The following is a 26456-nucleotide window of genomic DNA, read 5'->3' as shown; positions in this document are numbered from 1 at the left end:
AGCCTGGAGAGCACCATCAGCCAAACCTCACACTGCAGCTCCATAGGAGAAGTCAAATATTCCATGGAGGAAGAGGAGACTTGGCTGACCTTGGCTGATCTTCTACCTGCACCTTCCTCCAGCCCAGGGAAGGCAGGTACCAGTATGGAAAAGGAGCTGTGACCTTATCATGAGGCTGTTTCTCACGCCCAGTCATGGCTGGCAGCTCAAAAGTGTCCCTCTTCCTTTTTTATTTGAACAAATTTCAGTGATTTTCCCCTCACAGCAAAGTCCATTCATAAATCCCACCCCCAGACTCTCTTTTCAGAGACCTTCAGCTCCCACAACTGTGACCTTTCTCTCCAGGAATCATGTGTGTGGACAAGACAACCTCTAAACCCTTTTAAATTCAGTCCCTTCACCTCCAAAGGATCAGTGTAATCCTGGTATGTCCAGGTGGTTTGGCATCCATGAATTTCAAGAAAAGAAAGAGTTCCTTGAAATTTGTAGACAAGGACCCCCAGGAACCACTCTTTCCATTTGGTGTTGTTGGAAGCAACATCCTATCAGTGGGCAGCACTTAAACCAGAGTGTTGAAGAGGAGAGGAAGGGCTGGAGAGACAACAAAGGGTCTGCAGAAGATCTGGATGAGGTTTGTTCTCTCTCCTTTGCTCTGTCCATCCTGGTTCCACACACACCACCACCCTCAGTGGAATTATCTCAACCCTTGACTTGTCCCCTCCCCTCCAGCTGGTCTCCCCCATCAGGTCTTTGCTTTCTCTGGTCCAGTGAAACTGGTTGAGATATAAATTGCTCCTTCTGCTTCCTCTTTCTCCTGCCGACTTGACAGGTGGTGAAACAGTCACAGCTTTGGCCCAGAGCCCAATTTTCCTGGAGTTTTCTGAAGGCACACGAGGTATTGCAGGGAAGGACTGACTTCCCTCTGTGTGAACATCCATGGAGCACCTGCCCATGCCATTGGGATGCAGCACAGCCACCACAGCCCCTCCCAGTGCTGCCAGCACCTGCCCTCAGCAGCTGGACATCTCTTCCTTCTTCTTGGTATAAAAACCTCTTACTCTTCCCCTTCTCCATCATGAATTTCCTTCCCTTTTGTGGTTCTCTTTGGAGAGGAACAATTAGCAGCGGGTCCTGCTGGCAAGTTTGTGTTTGGTTCCTTTCAACATCTGTCACCACAACTCCCCAGTCTGCTCAGATGGGTGGGTGTCAGGGGCTTCTTGTCCCTTCCCACCACTGTGGGGTCACCTCCTTCATTTTCTCCAATTCCATTAAACAAAATGTTTAAAATCAGGCTCCAGGACTCAGAGTTCACAGCACAAAATAAAGAGTTGATGTGGCATTTGGCTGATCATCCTCTTGGAAAACCAGTTGCTTTGTGATCCAGACAGCCTGAAACATCTGACAAGTGGACATCCTTCCACATGTGCAACCAAAGCACAGCAGAGTGTCGGCATCTTCTTGTCCTTTCCCACCATTGTGAGGTCACCTCCTTCATTTGCTTCATTTCTCCCTGTCCATTAAACAAAATGTTTAAAATAAGTCACCAGGATTCAGAGTTCACAGCACAAAATATAGAACTGATGTGACATTTTTGGCTGATCAACCTCTTGGAAAACAGTTGCTTTGCCTGAAACATCTTAAGCTCTGCCAGGGGAGGTTTAGGTTGGATATCAGGAAGAAGTTCTTTACAGAGAGAGTGGTCAGAATGGTCTGCCCAGGGAGGTGGTGGATTCTCCGACCCTAGAGGTGTTTAAGGTGAGACTGGATGTGGCTCTCAGTGCCATGATCTGGTGACCACAGTGGGGCTAGATCAAGGGTTGGACTTGATGATCTCAGAGGTCTTTTCCAACTCAACAGATTTTATGATTCTATGATCTCAAAAGTGGACATCCTTCCACATGTGCAGCCAAAGCACAGCAGAGTTCCAAGGCCATGCTTCAGATCTCACTCACCCATCGAGTACAACATCTCATCCTACAAAAAGCACACCACACTCCCAATTGTTTGGAGCAGCTCTGGTTTCTCCCAGAGCACAGCTGAGATGGTGATGCTGCCAGCTTGTCCTTTGTGTGTGTTTTCCAGGAAAGTGAGCTTGCAGCAGGGCTGTGACCCAAGGAGCTCTGGGTTGTTTGTGTTAGTGTCTGGCTGCCTGCCCTTCTTCTTCTCTGTGACACTCCCAGCCCTCCTACAGAGCTTTTCTGTCTTCCCTCAGCTGCAGCTCTGGCAGGGAGAGAGCGGAGAGCTCGGAGGGCAAAGCCAAACAAAGCCCAGGCACAATCCATTGTTTCTATGCCAGGCATGTGGTTTTGTAGAAAGCAGCTCACAACCTCTGAATGGCTGGGGTTGGCAACAGCTGTGAGGTTGGTTTGGCCCTGGAGAAAAAGAGGGAAATGGAGATGGGGATGTCTCTTCCAGCTGGACCAGGTCCATCAGGAGGTAGTATGTGGGCAATTCCTAGCTCAGCGTGCTGCCCCATCCCTTCCCTTCTCCCTCCCATCTCTCCACCACCTTTCCTCTCTCAGCCACCTTGATTCTTCTCTGCCTTTCTCCCTTTTTCTCACAGGGGTGGTAAAGGATGATTGTTTCAAAATGTAATGCTCCTATGAGCACAAAGAACTAGAAATTGCTCCCCAGTGAGGCTGGAGAAATGTCCAAAATGCTGCCAGAAAAAAGCTTTCCCTCTACTTTTTTTTGTTATAAAACCAAACTCAGCGTGAACAGAAGGTCCTGATCACCCCCCTGTGCTGACAGAGCTGTGGAGCCATTACTTGTGTTCTGGGCAGGGTGGGCTGTTATTTCTCACAATGCTTTGAAACTTAAAGGGACAAAAAGATGCCTTCAAGGATCTCTTCAGAGCAATAACGATTGGAAGCCCGAACATGTCAAAAGGCCCATCTTTTATGTGCTTTCTTAGGTGAGATGAATGTCTGGGGACACTTAGGATTCAAGTAGGCTTAGGAAATCAATAGGAGTTCAGCACCTAACTTATCTAGGCTCTCTCAAAATCCCAGGGGAAGCTCAGCCACAAAACACGAATCTTTGAGAGCACAAATTACCCCAGAGCAACACGCTTTTATTTCAGCCAACAAAGCCATCACGAGGAGTTTTTTTTTTCCTAAACCATCACAGTCCACGTGCAAAGATGTGAGTGACACTGGCCAGGACACCTAGGGACATCACTCCGTAGCTGCTTTGCTTGCTGCTGGCTCCATTCACGTTGCACAAGGGTTTCTCACAGCAAGAAATCCTCTGAGAGCTTTGGTTTTGTTGCTGGCTTGTTTCTGGACATGTTGGAGAACACATCTTAGAGATGATGTATTTTGGCTTGTTGGGTTCTAATGCAGAAGAGAAGAGAGGGGAAAAGAAAAAAAGTAGGATGTCAGAATCATTGGTAAAATGTTTTCATGGCTAAATCTGTGAATAAAAGAAGGCCAGGCACTCATCCTCAAGGAAATTTCATGGAATGAATCATAGAATGGCTTGGGTTGGAAGGGACAACAAAGATCATTCAGTTCCAACCCTTGGCATGGGCAGGGACACCCTCCACTAGACCAGGCTGATCAGAATCCCATCCCAATGTCATAGAATCATAGGACTGTTAAGGTTGGAAAAGACCTTCGAGATCCTCAAGTCCAATCATGACTTCATTCCTCTGCTCAGGACCAGCATCAATGTGGCCATGTCCACCCTGTGTGCCCACCAACATGACTTTGGTCTTCTCTGGGCTCCATGTTTCTTCTGTTCCTAGAGGAATTAGCACCTGTGGGTGCCTTTCAGTCCAAGCTCCCTAAAGTGACACCCAGGTTGGGTCACTGCCCAGCAGGATGGTTTTCCCACAGCACAAAACCAGGGGGAATGTGCTGTGTGACCTCAGATTTGGGCTGAGAGCACGTGGAGGTCTTTGAGGGCACAGAGCCCCGAGGACAGCCCTGAAGGCTTGGGCATGGCAGAGGGAGTCAGCCATGGAGCAGTTTTGCCCAAGGGAGTGAAACCTGCACAGCCCAAGAGCTTGAGTTCACTCTCTGGTGCTGCTCTGGATCAAACATAGCGCGGCCAGCAGGCCCAGGGCAGTGACCCTTCCCCTGGACTCTGCCTTGGGGAGGCCACACCTTGAGTGTTGTGTTCAGTTCTGGGCCCCTCAGTTGAGGAAAGATCTTGAGGGGCTGGAGTGGGGCCAGAGAAGAGCAACGAGGCTGGAGAAGGGACTGGAGCACAAGTGCTGTGGGGAGAGGCTGAGGGAGCTGGGGGTGTTTAGCCTGGAGAAGAGGAGGCTCAGAGGTGACCTCAGCACTGTCTGGAACTGCCTGAAGGGAAGTTCTGGCCAGGTGGGGGTTGGTCTCTTCTCCCAGGCACTCAGCAACAGGACAAGGGGGCACGATGGGCTCAAGCTCTGCCAGGGGAAATTGAAGTTGGAGAGCAGAAAAAAATTCTTTGCAGAGAGAGTGCTCAGGGATTGGAATGGGCTGCCCAGAGAGGGGGTGGATTCCCCATCCCTGGAGGTTTTTAACCTGAGCTTGGCCGTGGCACTGAGTGCCATGATCTGGTAAAGGGACTGGAGTTGGACCAAGGGCTGGACTTGATGATCTCAGAGGGCTTTTCCAACCCAATCCATTCTAGGATTCTAAGTGTCTCCAGCACTTCCCCACCTCCTGGCAGCAACACTGACACTGAGTGACTGAAATGTGAGCCACAAGGTCGATGTGTCCTAAAAGGTGGTGATCAAGGCCTATTGTTTCCATGTGGGGCTGTGACTGGGATGAAATCCCATTCTTGGGACTGCTCTTCTATGGAACAAACAAGGTGCTGCTGGGAATCCTACTGGTCCTGACGTCGTTCCTCACGGTCACGCAGTATTTGTCTTCCTTTGCACACATGGAAATGGTCAAACAGTCCTTGTTGGACTCCTGTTCTTGGCAGATGTAACACATGAATGGATAAGCTGCGGGAAAAAAAAAATGGAAAAAAAGCACATGATGGTTTAAGAATCACAATATCTACAGTCCAGAGATCTCCATTTCCCTCGTTACAGCCTGAGGAATGTTTTTGTGGGAGTGACCACTGACTTTCCTTCTCCCTTGACCCTTGGCAGCCCTGCTAAATCCTTCCCTGTCTCACATGGCTCAGGCTGCGAAGTGCTATCGATCTGTTTGCATTCTCTGGGAGCAGGAGATGTGAGTGGAATTCAAGGATTTGGGGGGGCTTTTCTGATGGAGATTCTTGCCAAGCAATCGCCAGTCTGTCCTGAGGGCTCTGCCAAGCAAATTGCCAGTTACTGCTCAGTGCTTTCTCCTGGGCAACACTAAGCAGGGCTTGGCAGGGAGAATTTGAGGGTGCCTGGAGCATTTTGAAGAGGTGGACAATGCCCAGTGTCCTACTTCTCTTTCCTCTGGCTCAGACTCTACTGTCACGTCTCCCTTCTTGTGGTCGAACGTCACTTACTGACCTGGCCTAACCTCGGTTCTAGGAAGTCTGGGGAGAGCTGCCAGATGATCTGCAAATCTCTGTTATTAGTATAAACTAGAGAATAAATGGGAAGTCTAAACCAAAAGTTTGGCTTAAGTAGTAGAGGCAGATTTGGTGAGATAATTCATATCTGCAGCCCCATCAGAGGACTGGCAGGAAGGTCACTCAGGGATGAGTTGTCTTTCCTGTCAAGAATGTACATACTTGCCCTCAAAGCCAGAATGGGCCAGGACAGACCTCTGGAAAGTCCTGAGAAAGAGGAAGAGGAGCAAAGACACTGTCTGAGTGAGAGAACACACCAAAGTGTCTCTGGGCAGATCAACTGAAAGGTTTTATGGTGGTGGTTGAGTTCTGGGCTTGTGAAATCACCCAGAGTGTGGGTTTGTGTGAAGGGGAGGGGATGAGTAGCTTTAAAAACACAGACAGGTATTGAAGGGAAACAAACACAGCACCAAGTGATGAGTCTGTGGTATATCTGGGGACAGTCTGTCAGCCTGGAAAGGGCAGAAAGCAACCAGAGGGTGCGTTGCCGATAAGGAGTTGACAGAGGTGGAAGAACAACATAGATCAGACCATCAAATGAGAAATTTCTGATAGAAGGGAAGGGAAAAGTCATCAATTGTTGGTCCTGTGAGGGTCATAACAATGTGTAGCTTTTTTTTGCTTTGTTCATCACTGAAAGAACTTGAATTCTCATGTGCAGAGTTGGGGAGACTCTGTGAGGTTTCACCAAGTTTTTGGCACAGTCTTGAGTGATGTTTGAACAAGCCCAGGAAAGATAAGCCAGTGAAAAGGCCACAGAATGGGTTCAAAGCCAGACATGAAAACCCCCTCACAGGGTAGTTCACAATGATTAGTGGGCAAACCAAATGGAGTAATGCAGCTCCTGAGGTTCTCCAGAGCTCTGCTGTGACATCAGGTCTGTCCAGCACCATCATTGGTGACAACAGGAATGGGACAGAGGACGCACATCACGTTCTCAGATGCTGCCAAGGACAACAGAGCTGAGAAGGTACTGTGAGTAGAGTTCTGTAAATACTGTGAGTCCAGGAGTCCTGAGGCAACATCCAAAGCAGCATGAGCAGCAGGTCAAGGGAGGTGATTCTCCCTCTCCAATCCCCTCAGGTGAGACCCCACCTGCAGAGCTGCCTCCAGCTCTGGGTTCCTCAGCACAGGAAGGACATGGAGCTGTTGGAGCAAGTCCATAGGAGGCACCAAAATGATCAGAGGGATGGAGCAGCTCTGCTGGGAGGAAAGGCTGGGAGAGTTGGGATTGTTCAGCCTGGAAAGAAGAAGGTTTCAGAATGACCTACTTGTGGCCTTCCAGCAGCTGAAGGGACCCTACAAGAAACAAGGAGAGAGACTATTTATAAGTGACAGGGCAGGGAAGAATGGGTTAAAATTGGAAGAGAGTAGATTTCGATTGGATATTAGGAAGAAATTCTGTACTGGGAGGGTGGTGAGGTCCTGGAAGAGGTTGTGGAGAAGTTGTGGCAGCCTGGAAGTGTTCAAGGCCAGGTTGGACAGGACTTGGAGCAGCCTGGGATAGTGGAAGGTGTCCCTGCCCATGGCAAGGGATTGGAATGAGATGATCTTTAAGGTCCCTTCCAACCAGGCTATTCTATGATAATATGCCTTTCTGATTCTAAAATTCTAAGTGGTTTTGACAGATGGATGTAATAAAAAAGTGGAGGGAAAAAGACCCAAACCAAACCAAACAGTGGATGCAGTTTGATAAAGAGAAATAAATGGCACCGAGATGAAAATTAGCCCCTTAAACGTAGGATGACAAACAACTGGCTCAGTCACAATTAAGAGCCACAGTGCAAACAGCAGGAGTCAACCGTGTCACATTCCAGGGATGGAGACAGACGTCACCCAAGGGAACAAGGGCAACAGTGTCACCTGCAAGATATGCAGAGTGGCCTTTTCAGCCTCAGCTGGGATACCACCAGTGCCCAAATCTGTCTGTGGCACTTGAAAAACTATGCAAGGCATTTGGAGAGAGACCAGAGGAGAAAAGGTCGGAGATCTTGGAAAGGTGACCTCGTGGAAAAGGCTGGAAGCCTTTAGGGTGTTTAATAGAATTGGGAATATGCTGAGGAAAGGCACAACGACCACCTTCATGAAAAAAAAATGAAGCAGCAAAGGAGAAAATAATGGTTTGTACATCCTGTGGTGAAAACATGGGAGAACTGTACAAAAAGAGGTGCTGAGAGATGTTAAGACTGAAGTCCTAAAAGGATGAGAGTCTGAGCAATTCCAGGTTGTAGAATCTGCGTTGCTGGAAACTTTCAAGGACACCTTGAATAAATATCTGGCTGGGTTGGACCAACGTTTCAGCAAGGACTTGATGATCTTGGAGGTCTTTTCCAACCTTAAGGATTCTGTGATTCTATGGAAAGGATCATGACCTTTTAAGATTTCTTTTGGACACAGTTTATGTATATTATACATATAACAGTGAGTTCATGGATGGAAAAGGCAACAGACCCTCCTTGGTGGGCTGAGAGATCAAGAGTTTTGCTCAAAATTTGGTTATAAGGGTCTGGGATGGGACCCCAGATACATGAGAAGGATCAAATACCTCCATGTTTTCTGTTGTCCCTGTTTTAGGCCAAAAAGCTGCAATCTCTTATTTTTGATCTGGACTGGACTCCAAAGAGGTGCTGGATAAAAGCCTGTCCTTAAATCCATTTGGAATCTGATGCCAACAGAAAGTGTCATCAGGCTACAACACCAGTGAGGAATCCCACCATGAATCTATGCTTTCAGTGTCTTGGATCTCTGTGAGCTTTCTGCTTCATCCTGGGTCACACTGAGAATGTTGCTTCAAAAATTACTCTCTTCTGTCCATTCTATGGTTTCACTCAGGAATTATGGACACAAAATCCTTTTTTTTTTTTTTTTTTTTTAGAATTAAATAGCCCTTTTCCCACCTCAAAACTGGCCAGAGCTTCTGCTTTTCCAGGTGTGCTGCAAAACTGTCTGTCCCAAAAATGTAGGAGTAGGGGGTTGGTGCATCAGAGAGCAGGGATTAATTAGAGGCCTCTTTCTCAACCCCTGCTAGATATGCATCATGGTTTCTGGGAAACCAGCAGGTGTGGGGACAATATTGGCAATCTGGTCATTATTGCTCCCTGCAAGTAGCGATGGAGCAACACATGGAGCAGCCCCAGGAGGAGGACACACATTCCCAGAGCCTCAGACTGCCCTTTGGGAGAAGGATGCCTTCAACATGACACGTGCACCGAAAAGTTCCTTCACCTCTGCCTCTGATTTAATCTATGAAAATTCCCACTGTTCATTTCCTAGGGTGGAAGACACATGGCAGACCACGTGGATCGCTACAAAGGAGGAAGCAGCAGGAGGGAAAAGTCTCTAAAATGCTCCAAGCTTGATATGGATTTTAAAAATGGTGGGTTTTTATACTTTCTGGCATTTCCAACTTGCAGTATTTGGGAAGATCCCATAGAGCACTGTATGGATTTAACCTGGCAATCATCACCATACAATTAGAGCTCTGTCACTGGAAAGAAGATTTAATTTACCAAGACCTTATTTCTGCATCAAACTGGATGTTGGTGGCAGCAAGAAAACCCTGCAACGTTGGGGAAAACCTTCTGAATTTTTGCCTCATGAAAAATGTTCCTCATCTTCCCCATAACCCTTCTCTTAACACGAAGCAGCATTTGAGGCTCACCTTGTTCCACACACAGGACAGCAGCAGCCAGCAGGGTGACAAGGGGAGTCCTCATCTCCAGCAGATCCTCTCAGCCACGCTGGGGAGATGTTTGGAGAACAGCCTTTATACCTCTGGAGTGGCAGCAGTTTTACAGGTTCCTGACAGCTCACGGGTGAACACGAACTCAACCCAAGGGTGTGTGATGTTCATGTGGGAGTTCTCCATGCTGGAGCCCACGGGACAGCCTGGAACTTTGGGAGAAAGCCCTTTCAGCAACACATTTCTTGCCCTTCCAGTCGTGTGAGTGATGGGAAATCACAATCTGCTTTTTTTTTCTCCTCCCAGTTTCTTGCTTTCCTCACTCCCAGCAGGAGCAGCCACTGCTCAGATGAAATAGCAGAGCCTGAAGGCACAGGGATATAGTCCTAGCCATGGATTTTTCTAATCCCTTTGGGTAGGCAGCACATGATGTTTCAGGGTTTGGACCGTTCCTTTTCCCTTAATTACTCAACAGAACTGTAAGCCGGTTTACCTCAAATAAAAATCAGGGTATGTTGCACTACATTAAATGAGTGAATGGTTGGTTAAACAGGAGATTTTCCTCCAATTTTTATGTCAGTCTTAATTTCTGTATCAATTTCCTTCTCATTAATCCCTCCCCTTGCTCTTGTCTCACTTGTAATCCTCGAATACCTCGTACACACTTTATTTAATCAAGTCTCGCTCCTGTTTCAAGGATCCTCCTTCAGAGGGGCTGATTTTCTCCCCACCCAACAGTTTGTGAAACCACAAATTGGCACCCTGGAATTGCAGCTCTGCTCTGAAAAAAGCCACCTCTCAAACAGTCTCTTTCTTTTCAATCTCTCCTCTTAAATCAATCCCTTTTATTCCTTCGTGTTGCTCCTCTCTGAATTCCTTAAACTCTGACAGGCTGCAATAGAGATCCTCATACAAGATGCATCACGAGTTGCCATCTCAACAGAACTTCTTCCAAAATAAAATTAGTCCTGGACAGCAGGTAGAGCAGAATGTGCAAGAGAAAATATTGTCAAATCCTTCTTTTCCTGTCAGTTATGGAATCACTCAACAAGAAATTCCCAGGATGTTGCCATCAGGAGGGTATTTTTGTCCCTTTTCTGGTGTGAATCATTCCAGCACTGGATGATTTCCTTATCCATGTGATTGCCTGACATTTTTTTCCAGGTCCTCCTGACCTCAGCAGGTGGTGAATTCCAGAGTTGCTCAAGCCTGACGTCAAACTGGACATTCCCACTCTGGGGTTTGGAGGTTGGTGGGGTCAGGAGGGATGTGGTGATGATCAAATGGAGTCTCCTGCTTCACACAGAGCAACTTTATAACCAAGTGTGTTCTAAACAGGTTTTCCTTCTTGATTAGTGGGTGTGGCTTCTTAATAGCAGTTTGCAATAAGGGTACAAGGAAGAAACCATTTTTTTTCCTTATTTTGGGTCCTGTTTATCCCACAGACTCCTGTGTGGGAATTGTAGAATGGTTTGGGTTGGAAGGAACCTTAAAGATCTCCTTCCATGGGCAAGGACACCTTCCACAAGACCAGATTGCTCCAAGCCCTGCCCAGCCTGGCCTTGAAATGTCTTGTTGACTTTGCCAACATCCATTTCATTCCCACACCATCCAATAGGATCAGTGCAAGTCAAGGAAGGAGTGATGATGTTAAAACATCCCCAGGACATCCAAGGAGAGAAATTTGGCTTGAAAATGAGCTTTCCTGTGTCAAACAACTATCTGGGAGCTTTTTCCAGAACATTAATGTCTTCCTTGGGGTCCTAACACTGGAGCAGAACCTCTTCCTGCTGTCTGGAAGGTGGGAAAAGAGGTTTCTTTCTCAAGAGGATTATGAAACTCCAAAGCTCTCAGAGGCATCACTGAAGGAAGGATCCAGCATGGAGAGGGTGTCTTCTGCTCCTCAGCATCAAGCCTGAAGGAGAGTCTGGAGCAGGCTCTCCAGGGCCTCCAAGAGGAGTAAGATTGAGGAAGACTGAAAGCAAAAGACTCCAATGAAGGTGAGTCAGCTCTGTAGGGTAATCTCATCACTATCCACTTGGGAAAATTAAATTGGACCTCAAATTGGAGCCATGAGGTGGCAATGGACCTTAAACTGGAGCCATGAGGTGGGAATGGACCTCAAACTGGAGCCATGAAGTGGGAATGAACTTCAGACTGGAGCCATGAAGTGGGAATGGACCTCAGACTGGAGCCATGAGGTGGGAATGGATCTCAAATTGGAGCCATGAGGTGGCAATGGAGCTCAAATTGGAGCCGTGAGGGGGCAATGGACCTCAAACTGGAGCCATGAGGTAGCAATGGACCTCAAACTGGAGCCATGAGGTAGCAATGGACCTCAAACTGGAGGCATGTTGTGGCAATGGATCTCAAATTGGAGCCATGAGGTGGCAATGGACTTCAAACTGGAGTCATGAGTTGTCAGTGGACCTCAAACTGGAGCCATGAGGTGGCAATGGACCTCAAACTGGAGCCATGAAGTGGGAATGGACCTCAGACTGGAGCCATGAAGTGGGAATGGACCTCAGACTGGAGCCATGAGGTGGGAATGGATCTCAAATTGGAGCCATGAGGTGGCAATGGAGCTCAAATTGGAGCCGTGAGGGGGCAATGGACCTCAAACTGGAGCCATGAGGTAGCAATGGACCTCAAACTGGAGCCATGAGGTAGCAATGGACCTCAAACTGGAGGCATGTTGTGGCAATGGAGCTCAAATTGGAGCCATGAGGTGGCAATGGACTTCAAACTGGAGTCATGAGTTGTCAGTGGACCTCAAACTGGAGCCATGAGGTGGCAATGGACCTCAAACTGGAGCCATGAGGTGGGAATGGATCTCAAATTGGAGCCATGAGTTGCCATTGGACCTCAAACTGAAGCCATGAGGTGGCAGTGGACCTCAAACTGGAGCCATGAGGTGGCAATGGACCTCAAATTGGAGCCGTGAGTGGACAGTGGACCTCAAACTGGAGCCATGAGGTGGCAATGGACCTCAAATTGGAGCCATGAGGTGGCAATGGATCTTCAATTGGAGCCATGAGGTGGCAGTTGACCAAAAACTGGAGCCATGAAGTGACAATGAACCTCAAACTGGAGCCATGAGTTGCCAGTGGACCTCCAATTGGAGCCATGAGGTGGCAATGGACCTCAAACTGGAGCCAGGAGTTAGCAATGGACCTCAAACTAGAGCCATGAGGTGGCAATGGACCTCAAACTGGAGCCATGAAGTGGCAATGGATCTCAAATTGGAGCCATGAATTGCCCGTGGACCTCAAACTGAAGCCATGAGGTAGCTGTATGTCAACCCAACAGCAGTAGATTTTGGAAGAAGGGTTCCTTTTGTCCCTTTCCCTGGCTTTCAGAAGCTTTTGGACTCAGTGAACACTTCGCTTTGATCTTTTGCATCAGTCACGTCTCTTGGTTTGTCGTTGAGTCACTGGATGTTGATCAGACCTGGGCAAATAACTGGGGAAAAGGAGGAGCAATTTCATGCTGTGAAGGAAAAGGTGGGTGAGATATTCAAGAAGAGGAGAAGGCAGCATAGATCCTTCAAAACCAATGGTCTTAAAGCCCTGAGTAAAGGAGAAGAAGGGCCAAAGTTAAAGCAATTCCTAAGTTAGGCAGGGAAAGGCCTCCTTGGCTGATTCAGGTCCTGGTGCAGCGACTCAGAGCACTGAAAACTGAGCTCTTGGATAACCCACAGGGAGAGGGAGACAGTTACATTCCAGGAGCAATCCCAACTTCCCAAGAGCCCTCCAGGCATCCCAGATGTCTGCTGGGCAGCTCAACACTCTCATGCCAGGAGATGAAGCCATGGGATCCAGCAGAAACACTGGGTGGTGGAGGGATGTGGGATTTGGCACCACCACCAGAGCAGGAGATATCACCTTAGGATTTCTCAGGAAGGCTGATGGAGTCTCCTCTTACACCACACTCCAAGGGAGGGTTCTCTGAGGGAGCTTTCATGTTTTTAGGACCTCCTGTGCCTCAGGGCAGTTGAGCCCCTACCTCCAGATAAGGACCTGGAGATGTGGGTCAGCTGTGGGCCACACTCAGGGGTTGTGTTGTTGGGCAGCAGGGAGTGAAATCTGGGGGATGAAGGAGAAATCAGGCAAGAGACAGCCAGCCTGGAGCTGCTGCTCCCTTAGGGGTGGAACTCCTGCCTTCCCAGAGCTGTTTAGAAGTTCTCCATGACAAAAGCAAGGTCTCCCACGTGCCTCCATCCCCTTGGCCATGCCAGGTTCCTCCCCAGCCCAAAACAGAGGCACCTGCCAAGTTCAGACACCACAAGAAATGACCTTATTCTAAACCTGGTTGCCAAGAGCAGGTCGGTGCTTACAAACCCAGCAGAACAAGACCTGAGGCCATACCAGCCCCACCTTGGCCCTTCCCAGTGCCAACCACTGTTGCCCCTGAGGAATCCTAAACCTGGGGATAGCAAAGGCTGGAGGATTTTTCAAATGGTTCAGTTGTCACCACCTTGTGATCTTGGTGAGGGACAGAAAATGGCCATCCAAGGCCTCAGGGGAGCTCTTGGGTCTTTTGGGGTATTCAGGTCTGTGTGTCACTTGGATAGCTCAAAATTTGGCAGGAGGGGAAGAAAAGTGAAGGGAGTAGATTGGACAGAAGGTGAGAACCAGCTAAGCTGGGAATGGCAATAAAACCCATGAGGAGAAGACAGAGTGTCCTTGGCCAACCTTGAGGTTTACTCTGAGGAGAAAACACTGAGCTGAGGCTCCAGCAAGGAAAGAGTGGTTGGATGGAAAAACTGGGACTAAGACTGGATGGAGAAGCCAAAGTGGAAGTCTAGGAGAGAAAACAGCCTGGAGTGCAGAGCTGGGGGTGGGATGTGGATGGGAGAAAGGGTGGAGAGAAGGTTGGGGTGAGCTGGTCTTGTGACCAAGTTCCCTTTGGAAACCAGTTGTAAGGACCAAAGATGTGGCTGTTTCTGAGAAAATACCCACCAGAGTGAGCAGAACATGCAGCTGCTCTCCCCCCTGCACTGAGTCTCCAGAGAAGACCAGCTGGGTGAGCTGCACCCAACTAATTACCTCAGGAGATTTTCCTTGGGGAGATCCCTGTGGAGATCAGGAGATGAGGAGAAAGCAGCTCATCCTCCTGTGACTCACTTTGGAAGGCTTCGGCTGAGCAAATCTCCCATTCCTGAGATCATCCCCAAGGAAGGTCAGTGCAAGGTAGTGAGGCCCTTCAGTTTTAACCACACTGGGGAACCTGACTAGCAAACATCAAAGATTTATTTTCCAACTTAGTCTTTCCATGGAGATGGGGCTGGAATTTCCAGACTCCAGCGGCCACATGGGAGAAGCAATCTGTCTTTCCTGATGGTTTTCCTTTAAGCACCGTGCAAGATGCTTTTCTCCCCTTTCAGAATAATCCTTAATGCTTATAAAGCAATTTCCACTGGAAGATCTTAAATCAGTTGAAAGGAAACTTAATGCTCAAGATCCCTTCATGGTGAGCCCTGCCCTGTCCCCTCTGTTTGCTGGGGAGCCCAAGAGCCTCTTCCTTTCAGGCACCTGACCCAGAAGAGGAACCAAAAGCAAGTTAAACAGATTTTCTTTTGAAACAGAGTCCCAAAAAATGCCATTTCTGCCAATGCAGAAAAATACAATCTGGGCAGAGGCTTCTTGAAGTGAATGCAAAGCAATTTGAATACGTTCCAGAATTATTCCAATCCCACTTGCAGGCTGACGCCTCCGCTTTTATTCCTGTGAACATGGATGCAACCAGCAGCTCCTCCCCATGTTCCACACCACACAGCCACACAAGAGAAGAAAATAACACTTTATTGTGCCCAGTTGCTGTTTAACAACTCGAAGATTAGAGGCTTCCTCGGAGCAAAATGATACAGGAGAGAAAATGGTATAAAGGAAAAAAAAATGGCACAAGGGACAAAATGAAGGGACAAAAAAAAAAAAAGGGGGAGTTTTAAATGCCAATAGCAGGAGAAATGGGGTGCCCATGATGAGCTCCACATCTTGCCTTTCCCTTCCAAACATCATTTTGAGGTTGGACAGTGCCCTTGGGCATGGAAAGAGCACAAATACTTCCTGATGGGACGTGACCTCCCAGGTGGGAGATGCAGGGTGGCATTGCCACCATCCAGGTGACACCTGGAGCCCTTGCCATGTGAGGCCTCCTTTCCCTCCCCAGGAAACCCTCTAGAAACCCATGGTGAGGATGCAGGCGAGGCTGGCCAGGAGGCCCAGGGCGAGGATGGTGGAGCTGGTTTTGACGCTGCTGGCGCCGCTGATGTTGCACAGGGAGGTCTCACAGCAGCTGGTGGCCACGCCGGCGATGCCGATGTTCAGGTCGATGGAGGGGCAAAAGGCAGAGCATTTCTTGGTGATGCGCTGGTTCCTGTCTCTGCCTGTGGTGGGAGGGGAGAAAACAGGAGGAAAAGTGAGGGGGTTTTATCTTGTGTGGATTTTTACAGGCTCCAAGGACCTCCTGGTTCTGTGGGGGATGGGTTATTCCATACTTAGTGCTGTTGTTTCTGGCTGAATGATTATTTGTGGGGGGGGGACCTCTGAACACCATCCCCAGGCCTCATGACCCTTCTGCTGGTTTCAGGGCCAACTTTGGGCAAGAATTTTTGGGGTTGTAATTCGTTTGTAAAGTGTGAGATGGCAAGACTGGAGCACAAGTGCTGTGGGGAGAGGCTGAGGGAGCTGGGGGTGTTCAGCCTGGAGAAGAGGAGGCTCAGAGGTGACCTCAGCACTGTCTGGAACTGCCTGAAGGGAAGTTGTGGCCAGGTGGGGGTTGGTCTCTTCTCCCAGGCACTCAGCAATAGGACAAGGGGGCACGATGGGCTCAAGCTCTGCCAGGGGAAACTGAAGTTGGAGATCAGAAAGAAATTCTTTGCAGAGAGAGTGCTCAGGCATTGGAATGGGCTGCCCAGAGAGGGGGTGGATTCCCCATCCCTGGAGGTTTTTAAGGTGAGCTTGGCCGTGGCACTGAGTGCCATGATCTGGTAAAGGGACTGGAGTTGGACCAGGGGTTGGACTTGATGACCTTGGAGGTCTTTTCCAACCCAATCCATTCGATGATTCTGAGATTCCAAGACAGCCCCATGCCTTGGGATTGCTTCTTCCACAGTCCTTGGCCCCTTCAAATTCCACCACCTTATAAGCATCTGCTTGAGGCTGGAGTTGAGACAAGGGGTTTGTGGAGAGAAATTCTTCTGTTCCAGTGTCTCCCTTTCCCTGGAGTGGTTAATCAGTGCAGTATTTGGTACAACACATTGCAACAGAGATGACCTACCCCGAGTTCCCACCTTCTGCAAGATCTACTCTACTCTCTGTGAGCTTTGATACTCCACATCTCCTGTTGGGAGGAGGTTCTGAAACAGCCTCACCTGAACCCCATCTTGTCATCAGAGCCTTCAAAAAGCTCCACACTTACCAGTTCCTGTGGTGGAATAGGTGGTGAGACAATACTTCTCGTTGTCGGAGCATGTGGTTGTACTGAGACAATGGATGTTGGAAGTTGCATCTTTGCACGAGAAACATGTCAAGGAGAAAGCTGCCAAAAGAAGCACGAGACACCCATCAGTCACCTCTAGAAATAACTCCAGGAGCTCAACATTGGTGAGGGATGGAGGATCTGTCAAGCCCAGTGGCCACGGGCTGACAACCTTGTTAAACTTGGCCCCAGGGACTCTCCAGGAGCCAGGTTTGTTTAAGCTCAAATTCCTGACATGGATGTGGTTTGCTTATCTTGTAACCCCAAGGGATCTTCCCTCTGGACATTTAGTGGACTCTCCCTCGAATCCATTTCAATGTCTGGCATCTCCACTGTGCTTTTGGAAAGAGCACCCTGGTCTACTGCCACTTGCAGTGTGAAGTTCTTGGGGTCTCTTTCCAGCCTGGATCCTCCAAGCCTCAGTTACTGGCCACTAATTCTTATATGGAGAAACTGGACCAGGTTGCCCAGAAAAGCTGTGGCTGCCCCATCCTTGGAAGTGTTCAAGGATAGGTTGGATGAGGCTTGGAGCAAGGTGCAATAGTGGAAGATGTCACTGCCCTTGGCAGGAGGGTTGGAACTGATTGGTCTTTTATTTCCAACCCAAACCTTTCTATGATTTGTCTGGTTCATTTTCCTGTGTCAGGAGGAAAATCTTGGCCCTGTAGAAAAAACAAGACTGAGCAAATCCCCCGCCCTGGCTGCAGCAGGTTCCCTTTCCCAGCCATCCATGGGCAGGAATGGCCTCACTCCACCAAATGTGCACATCTGGAACACTCAAATGTGCACATCTGCTTGCACTCAAGGAGGCTGAGACAGTCACTCATGGCAAAGACATCCTTGGGGATGGTTTGTTTGCATGATAAGGGGAATTTCCTCCTCATCTGTTTATCTGGCACAAACACTCTGGCAGCAATGTCACCCTCAAGGGATTAAACTCCTTCTCATTTCCAGAACATCCCTCTCTGTGGCCAGTTAATACCCATTTAATTCTTGGAGCCATTTAATACCCATTTAATTCTCCTTTAGCTTTGCCTTGTTCTTCATCTTCCTTGCACTTCTTCTCCCCCTTAGCTTTGTCTTCCTTACTCTTCATCTTCCTTTTTCTTCTTCTCCCCCTTAGCTTTGCCTTCCTTGCTCTTCATCTTCCTCGCTCTTCTTCTCCCCTTTATCTTTGCCTTCCTTCCTCTTTCTCTTCCTTGCTCTTCTTCTCCCCCTTAGCTTTGCCTTCCTTGCTCTTCATCTTCCTTGCTCTTCTCCTCATCAGCTTCTTCTCCCTTGCTCTTCCTCTTCCTTGCTCTTCTCCCTTGCCCAAGCCCCTCAGTGCCTTTTGCAACAGTGTCCCAACCTCATCCCTGCCCCTGGTTGACCTTAGCTAAGTTCCTCTGGCCCAAACAGGCTCCTCAGTGTCCTCCTGGCCCAGACCTGGCTCCAGCTCAGTCCACGATCCCAAGATCACTGATTTTCATAGGAAGCCACGGAAATGCCTTTCAGGTCACTTTTCCTGCTTTGCCTCTGTGGGAAGGGCCTTCTTTTCCCACTCCAACTGACAACCCCTTTTCCCTTTCCATGATCTCCCAGCTCTGACCTTCCCTTCCCTCTTATGGTCCACAATCCTCACATTCCCTGCTCTGTTGTCCCTCACTGAATGGCCGTGACAGAGGACACAGAGACCAGGCAACTGGGCTGGCAGTGACTCAGATCCCACCTCCCTCCATCGCTGTGGTTGTTCCAAAAGCCTCACACTTGTCACCCAACTCTCTCTGACTTCAGACCAAGGCATTTTGCTTCCTACCTCAGCCATTTCCATCTCTGGAATCTCACCACTTGTCCCACCTGGCTCTTGCCTTCAGGATTGTCCTGACCTTGATGGATAAATTTATTTTTCTGTTGTCCCTCACTGAATGGCCGTGAGCAGAGGCCACAGAGGGGACAGAGGACACAAAGACCAGGCAACTGGGCTGGCAGTGACTCAGATCCCACCTCCCTCCTTTGGAACATCCATTCATGAAGTGTGTGGCTTCATTCTCTTTTCTTAGGTAAATTCCATACAGGAATGTTTCTGCTCCACCCCACTGGGAACCACCCTTTCCTCTCAGAAATGCACTAAAGCAGTCCCCAGACTGGATCTTCCAGACACACACCTCTTTTTAATCCTTAATTAATACAGCTTCTTTAATCCAAGCTCATTCCCAGAAAAACTTCCTGAATTAATGCAGGGATCAGTGGAGTTTGTCACATGCCCAAATCCTGTTTCATCCCAACTCATGTCAGAGTCCACCTGCCCTGGGAGCCTTCCAGCCAGGAGAAGTCCCACTCTGGGATGATGTTTCCAACCTCTCCCTGTGCTCAGGAGGTTTCTCACTCCTTCATGAGCTCCTACATGGCAGCTCAATTAACACCCCAAAGTCAGGGAGGACAATTTGGGTCATGCTACTGAAAAACACTCCTGATTTTATCTCATCTCTTGAGGTATCTGAGGGCTGAGAGGGGAAGGAACACCTTCTGTCAGTGCATCACTGAAGATGCAAACCTGGATGCTGCTTTTGGGTGTCTCCTGCCTGCACCCACCCAGACCTCTGCTCTGGCTGAAAAGGAACACTCCTCAAGGAAAATGTTCATGTGGATAATTCAAGCCACACAGATAAGGCTCTTACACATGTAAAGCATCTGTAAGTGCAAGGATTTGCACCAGTTTCAGCATTAGCTGGAAGAGGAACAAACCTTCTGCCTGGATTGGACCACTGGGTGTTAATTTTCACTGTTTCCCTCTGTGAATTGGCTGTTTCATTTCATGAGGTTTTTAAGAATTGTGATTACGGTTGATAAGCTGAAGGAAAAAATCATAGAATCACAGAATCATAGAATGGATTGGGTTGGAAAAGACATCCGAGATCATCAAGTCCAACCCTTGGTCCAACTCCAGTCCCTTTACCAGATCATGGCACTCAGTGCCACGGCCAAGCTCACCTTAAAAACCTCCAGGGATGGGGAATCCACCCCCTCTCTGGGCAGCCCATTCCAATGCCTGAGCACTCTCTCTGCAAAGAATTTCTCTCTGCTCTCCAACTTCAATTTCCCCTGGCAGAGCTTGAGCCCATCGTGCCCCCTTGTCCTATTGCTGAGTGCCTGGGAGAAGAGACCAACCCCCAGCTGGCCAGAACTTCCCTTCAGGCAGTTCCAGACAGTGCTGAGGTCACCTCTGAGCCTCCTCTTCTCCAGGCTAAACACCCCCAGCTCCCTCAGCCTCTCCCCACAGCACTTTTGCTCCAGTCCCTTCTCCAGTCTCGTTGCTCTTCTCTGGACTCGCTCCAGCACCTCAATATCCTTTCTGAACTGCGGGACCCAGAACTGAACAGTGTTATTGTCCTTAACATTCTCAGCTTGAGCACAATGATTTAGGACATGCCAAGTTTAAAGCCTCTGAAGTCCCACAATAAGAATATTTATAGCCTCAAATGAAGTGTGAGCTGCTTTGCTAGACCAGGACCAGAATAGTTGGTAATTTGCAGGTCAAATGCCACAGCAGAGACTGGGAAAAAATCACTTTGCAATAAGGCAAAAGCCTCCTGAGTTTAGGAAATTCAACTATTCCCCTAAAATAGAGGGATATTCTGGGATATTCCTGCCCACAGCCCAACCCTGTGCAAACAGGGCACCTCCCAGAGGCACAGTCAGGAAAATTGAAATGCAGGTTCCCAGTTCATCCTTCCCCCCTCCCAAAAATACCCCAACTCACACAGTTATCAGAATGAAAATTCGACTCTGAGTCTCCATCCCAGACCTGGGATTAACCACACTGGGAATTACAGAACTGGTAAGGTTGGAAATTACCTCAGAGATCATCGAGTCCAACATTAACCCACCCCTGCCATGGTCACCACCACACAGTGTCCCCAAACACCACATCTGAATGGTTTGTGAAGCCTTCCATGGACAGTGATTCCAGCCCTTCCAGCGCAGCCTGTTCCAATACTTGGCCACCCTTTCCAGTGATGACACTTTTCCTAATAGGTTAACGGTGATCATAGAGGTAATTTTCAGCCTTAATGATCAGCAAAGCTGCACTTCAAAGCAACAAGAGATTGGAGCCAGAACTGCATCTTCTGGTGGTGTGACCATCTCTGCCAGTTTGGGTAAGGATGGTTTGTAATTGCAACCAATAGACAAGTGAATAAATAAATAAATCAGCCTGTAGTGAGTTCTGTGGCTAATTTCAGTTCCAGCTTTGCCCTGTCCCTGCCCAGCTCTGGGTATCCCTCAACTAACCCCCTTTCCCATGGAGCTGCACTGAGGGCTCTCAGCCCCTCCAAGGGTTGGGTTGGGCCTTCACAAGCCACCTGAGGTGGGTATTTCACCCCCACCCTTCTCCTCACCATCCACCCCACTTCTGGTGGAAATACATCCCCTGGCTTCTTGTCCCGAGGACTGGAATGTTTTCTTGTCCTTAATGACCCTTCAGCTTCACCATCCACGCTGCAAAATATCCTTATCCCCCCACAAGATCAAAGCCATGCCCCAATTTTGGGAGGGTCTCCCCAGAAGCAAAGCAATCCCCGGAGACTCACCACTGTCCACGCACAGGGCGACAACGAGCCCGAGGAGCAGAGAAGTCTTCATCCTTTGAAGGTTCTTGCAGCCTCCAAAATAAGCAGGACTCACCCAGGGCAGGTTTTATACCTCTGCAAGTGTTTGCTTTGATCTCGAGATAATAACTGTGGGGCTGCTGTGTCAGATGATTGGCAATTGTGAGCAACGTGTCAGAGCTTGTGTTGTCCAAGTGTTCTTTGTTGGAAATCTCAAGGGGGTGTGTTCTCCTCCCCCCACCTCTTTTCCTCTTTATTTCACAATGCACCCTGAACTCTGAAACCGTTGCTAATTCTGGGAATGTGGAGGAAAAGCAGAACACAAAAAAAAACCAAAACCCCAAACAACAATGGCCCTGCCAAAAGGGGAAGGTTCTTCTTTCTGGGTCAACCCAGAAAAAAAGATCTTACCCTTGCACTGCTGTGAATGGGTTGGGTTTGAATTTAAAAATTAATTTGGGATCAAAACTTGTGCAAAACATCTCCCAGGATTGGCAATGCCACTAAATCAGTTGGTTAAAACTTGGTGGTGATAATGCCAAGGTCATGGGTTCAGTCCCCTGTGTGGGCCATTGACTTAAGGGTTGGACTCGATGGTCCTTGTGGGTCCTTCCAACTCAGAATAGTCTGTAATTCTGTGTAAATCAGAAGAGCAGAAACCTCCCCCTGCATTTCAGAGGGGACCAGGCACTGTTTGCTGTCTCCTTTTCAAGGCAGAAGCTCAAAATCCCAAATGTTTGCTAAAAAAAAAAAAGAATTGCACATTTTACATGAGGAGAAAATTTATTGGGAAATAAATTCCACTGGGCTATGAAAATGACCATTTAAATTAAAAATCAGACACAACACCCACTCCCATCGTGTTGAACAAGCTGTGAGTTTTATTTTATTTTTTTTTTCACAAATTTCAAAAAATAAGAAATGTCAGGGAGAAAAATAAGAAGTAATTAAAGCGTGGAGAGCGAGGGCTTGGCTGTTCAAGGATCTCAACTCATTAAATCCTCATGAAAAAAAAAACCAAACCAGCCAAAATCCCATGAAATGCCAACAAGGACTATTCCATTGGATTTCCATATCGTGTTCTTTATTCCTTTTTTTTTTAAGTCATGTTTTATCTTGTCTCTCTGTATAAAATCAAAATATTTCCCCTTTTGGGGGGGTTGTTGTTGTTTTTCCCCTCCCACTGTTGTTTTCTTGCCATCCACTCACAGGGACGGGGTGGGACACAATCCCAGGAAAGGTCCAGCTGGATCGTTTCACGTGACACTCAGAGCAGCAGGAGCTGCCCCAAGGGCTGTGCCAGCCACTCTGCCCCTTGCTGCTCCCCATCTGCTTTATTTCCCTTCTCCCTTCCCTCCAACTTGCTCAGATTTCCATCTTCCATTCAGGATTTTTGGCCTTTCCCCATGAGCCACCTCCAGCCATTATCTCACCGTGAAGACATCCCAATTTGTTGGTGTGATGTAAGTCCTTCCATCGCCTCTAAACATTGTTCATATGACTGAGGTGAGGAAATTTCTGCTTTCTCAAGAGGTAGAGCACGAAACTCGGTTGGAGCAGAGGTGCCAATTAACCAAAAAGCTCAAAGGAGGGGCAGTGTTTGGCTTTGTTGTCCTTTGAAAGGCACCAGGCAGGAGGAAAACAGAAGCTGGAACCCTCCATGCCAGTGAAACCCTCTCTTGCTTGTGAAATATTTGATTTTCCCCAAGTCAGAGCCTTTATTGGGAAATCAGCTTTTGTTGGGGACTGTCTGGGGAGGGGGGGTGATGCCACCCTGCAGTGGGAATGTTGAGCAGCAGAGCCAGCCCACATTCTGAATTCTCTCAGCCAACAGCATCCACTCACAGGTACAAAAATAGCAGCTCAACCCGGCACTTGTGTGTGGGTTTTTAATTTTTTTTTTTATTTTCCTCATCCCTTGTAATCTCATCCAAGCCAAAACCTAAAATAACTCTTGTCTCCTGCAAGCTGTTGAGATTTTGAGAAGGTAAGGCTGGAGTTCTTAAAGGCTTTATGGCAGAGTTTTCTATTGGGTGATCCTGAAATCTTCCAACTGGTCCCTTATTTCCTTCTGACACTTAATGTTGTCCTTGTCCCTCAGCACAGGACAGAAATTGAGGAGGAGCCACAAGGGCAGGAAGGACAGAGATAATTAGGACTCAAGGTCATGATAATATTACAGTTCACAAGAATTTGGAAGTTATGAACTCCATAAAGGCTCTGGAATGAGTAAGAAGGGGTTTAATGGGAGGTGGAGGTGGAAAGACTTATTTCCCTTGACACATTCACTGAGTGAAAAAGGAAAAGTCTTTTGCTCATCTTGTTCTAAGCCTGGTTGAAGAGTCAGGTGAGAAGGGCAAACAATTGCTTTGTTTTGGGGAGAAAATGCAGTTTTCGGGAAACAAAAAGCTGAAATGTAACAGTAGCTGTGAAGTTCAGATGTTGTCGCTAAATGTGGAATTTCAAGTTGACCAAAAGCTTCGGGAATCACTTCAGGAATTGCTGTGATGAGAAATTGCGATGGGAAAAGTGGTTAAAAAATTGCAGACCCCCAAGTTGCTGTTGGTCCCTCAGCACAGAAATGCTACAACACCACCATCCTCTAGTCAGACCATTCAAAGAAATGCCAGAACACCCTCCTTGACCAGAAATTAATTCTTTAGGGGATGACTAAACCCAATCCCATCCTCACAACCTTCAGCCAGTGCTGAAGTTTCTCCCCGTTGCACAGAAATGCAGGGACTGTGCAGTGCTGGTGGGGCAGAATTCCCCTCAAATCCAGAGTAGGGTTCCCTCAAATCCAGAGCAGGATTCCCTGAAATCCAGCAAGGGATTCCCCTCAACTCCAGAGCAGGGTTCCCTCAAATCTAGAGCAGGATTCTCCTCATATCCAGAGCAGGATTCCTCTCAAATCCAGAGCAAGATTCCTTGAAATCTAGCACAGGATTCCCCTCAAATCCAGTGCAGGATTCCCTCAAATACAGAGCAGGATTCCCTGAAATCTAGCAAAGGATTCCCCTCAAATCTGGCCTAAAGTTATCTGAAATCCAGCAGAGGATTCCACTCAAATCCAGCAAAAGAATCCCCTCGAATCCAGCACAGGTTTACCTCAAATCGAGCAGAGGGTTCCCCTCAAATCCAGCACAAGAATCCCCTCAAATCCAGAGCAGGATTCCCCTCAAATCCAGTGAAGGGTTCCCTCAAATACAGCACAGGGTTACCTGAAATCCAGCACAGCATTCCCCTCAAATCCAGCACAGAGTTACCTGAAATCCAGCAGAAGATTCCACTCAAATCCAGCACAAGAATCCCCTCAAATCCAATGCAGGATTCCCTCAAATCCAGTGCAGGATTCCCCTCAAATCCAGCACAGGGTTACCCGAAATCCAGCACAGGATTCCACTCAAATCCAGCCCAAGAATCCCCTCAAATCCAGAGCAGAATTCCCCTCAAATCCAGAGCAGGATTCCCCTCAAATCCAGCACAGGATTCCCCTCAAACCCAGAGCAGGGTTACCCGAAATCCACCAGAGGATTCCACTCAAATCCAGCCCAAGAATCCCCTCAAATCCAGAGCAGAATTCCCCTCAAATCCAGAGCAGAATTCCCCTCAAATCCAGTGCAGGGTTCCCTTAAATCCAGCACAGGGTTACCCAAAATCCAGCAGAGGATTCCCCTCAAATCCAGAGCAGGATTCCTCTCAAATCCAGAACAGGATTACCTGAAATCCAGCAAAGGATTCCCCTCAAATCCAGCACAAGAATCGCCTCAAATCCAGAGCAGAATTCCCCTCAAATCCAGTGCAGAGTTCCCTCAAATCCAGCACAGGGTTACCCAAAATCCAGCAGAGGATTCCCCTCAAATCCAGAGCAGGATTCCCCTCAAATCCTGAACAGGATTACCTGAAATCCAGCACAGGATTCCCCTCAAATCTGGCATAGAGTTACCTGAAATCCAGCAGAAGATTCCACTCAAATCCAGCACAAGAATCCCCTCAAATCCAGAGAAGAATTCCCCTCAAATCCAGTGCAGGGTTCCCTCAAATCCAGTGCAGGATTCCCCTCAAATCCAGCACACGATTCCCCTCAAATCCAGCACAGGGTTGCTCAAAATCCCGCAGAGGATTCCCCTCAAATCCAGAGCAGGATTTCCCTCAAATCCAGCACAGGGTTACCTGAAATCCAGCACAGGATTCCCCTCAAATCTGGCATAGAGTTACCTGAAATCCAGCAGAGGATTCCACTCAAATCCAGCACAAGGATCCCCTCAAATCTAGAGCAGAATTCCCCTCAAATCCAGCACAGAGTTACCTGAAATCCAGCACAGGATTCCCCTCAAATCCAGCACACGATTCCCCTCAAATCCAGCACAGGGTTTCCCTCAAATCCAGAGCAGGATTCCTTGAAATCTAGTACAGGATTCCCCTCAAATCCAGTGCAGGGTTACCTGAAATCCAGCAAAGGATTACACTCAAATCCAGCACAAGCATCACCTCAAATCCAGAGCAGAATTCCCCTCAAATCCAGAACAGGATTCCCCTCAAATCCAGCACAGGGTTCCCAGAAATCCAGCACAAGATTCCTCTCAAATCCAGAACAAAATTCTCAGAAATCCAGAACAGGATTCCACTCAAATCCAGAACAGGATTCCACTCAAATCCAGCACAGGGTTCCCAGAAATCCAGCACAAGATTCCTCTCAAATCCAGAACAAAATTCTCAGAAATCCAGAACAGGATTCCACTGAAATCCAGAACAGGATTCCACTCAAATCCAGCACAGGATTCCCCTCAAACCCATCTGGGCTGCAAACATGAGGGGTTTTTTTCCATGTGCCTCCATAAAGTCCCTCCCAAAATCCAGCACTGCAGTTTGAAGCTGCTCCAGCTGGGAATTCTGCACTCTCCAGCTCCAACCTGACATTCATTTTGCCCATTTTACTTGTAGTTCTGCTCTTCCAAGAGCAGGAAGGAATCTCAACCCCAAGAGTTGAAGGGGATGTCCAGCCCAAGAGCTCCAGAGGGTCCCCATCCCATCTCCATCCCCAAGCCTAGAAATGGAAGGAGGAGAGACCTCCCCACCAGCTCAGACACCATCACCTCTCCCAGGCTCTTCCTGCCTGTTTTTCCACAGCAGTCCCTCAGCAGCACCTTCTCCAAGCAGGCATGGAGGTCTCCATCCCATAAGGACACATTCCAGCAGCA

The 26456-nt window shown here is 48.2% G+C and overlaps 2 protein-coding genes across 3 annotated transcripts in view; both read right to left on the bottom strand.

Moving 5' to 3' along the window:
• Positions 1–3061: 3061 nt before the first annotated feature.
• LOC139670871 (lymphocyte antigen 6E-like) overlaps positions 3062–26456 on the bottom strand; it is a 256308-nt gene continuing 232913 nt past the window's right edge. The window contains exons 2-4 of one of the 2 annotated variants that reach the window (XM_071553020.1): positions 9167–9483; positions 4820–4939; positions 3062–3335 (exon numbers count right to left, since the gene is read on the bottom strand). In XM_071553020.1, the coding sequence (XP_071409121.1) occupies positions 3124–3335; positions 4820–4939; positions 9167–9221 (387 nt within the window). In that variant the 5' untranslated portion in view covers positions 9222–9483 and the 3' untranslated portion in view covers positions 3062–3123. Of the gene's footprint in view, positions 3336–4819; positions 4940–9166; positions 9525–26456 lie in introns of those variants that run through there. The other variant, XM_071553019.1, reaches the window with a different exon arrangement.
• Positions 14976–21439, bottom strand: LOC139670870 (lymphocyte antigen 6E-like). Its single transcript, XM_071553018.1, has 3 exons — positions 21238–21439; positions 16610–16729; positions 14976–15575 (listed from the first exon to the last, which is right to left on the bottom strand). Exons 1-3 carry the CDS (start codon positions 21287–21289, stop codon positions 15367–15369), a joined length of 381 nt encoding a protein of 126 aa, XP_071409119.1. The 5' UTR covers positions 21290–21439; the 3' UTR covers positions 14976–15366.

Source organism: Pithys albifrons, chromosome 4 (genome assembly GCF_047495875.1).
Source record: "Pithys albifrons albifrons isolate INPA30051 chromosome 4, PitAlb_v1, whole genome shotgun sequence".
Classification (NCBI taxonomy): Eukaryota; Metazoa; Chordata; class Aves; order Passeriformes; family Thamnophilidae; genus Pithys; species Pithys albifrons.
Note: the sequence above shows the minus strand (reverse complement) of the source record. Positions and strands in the feature narration are given on the sequence as shown.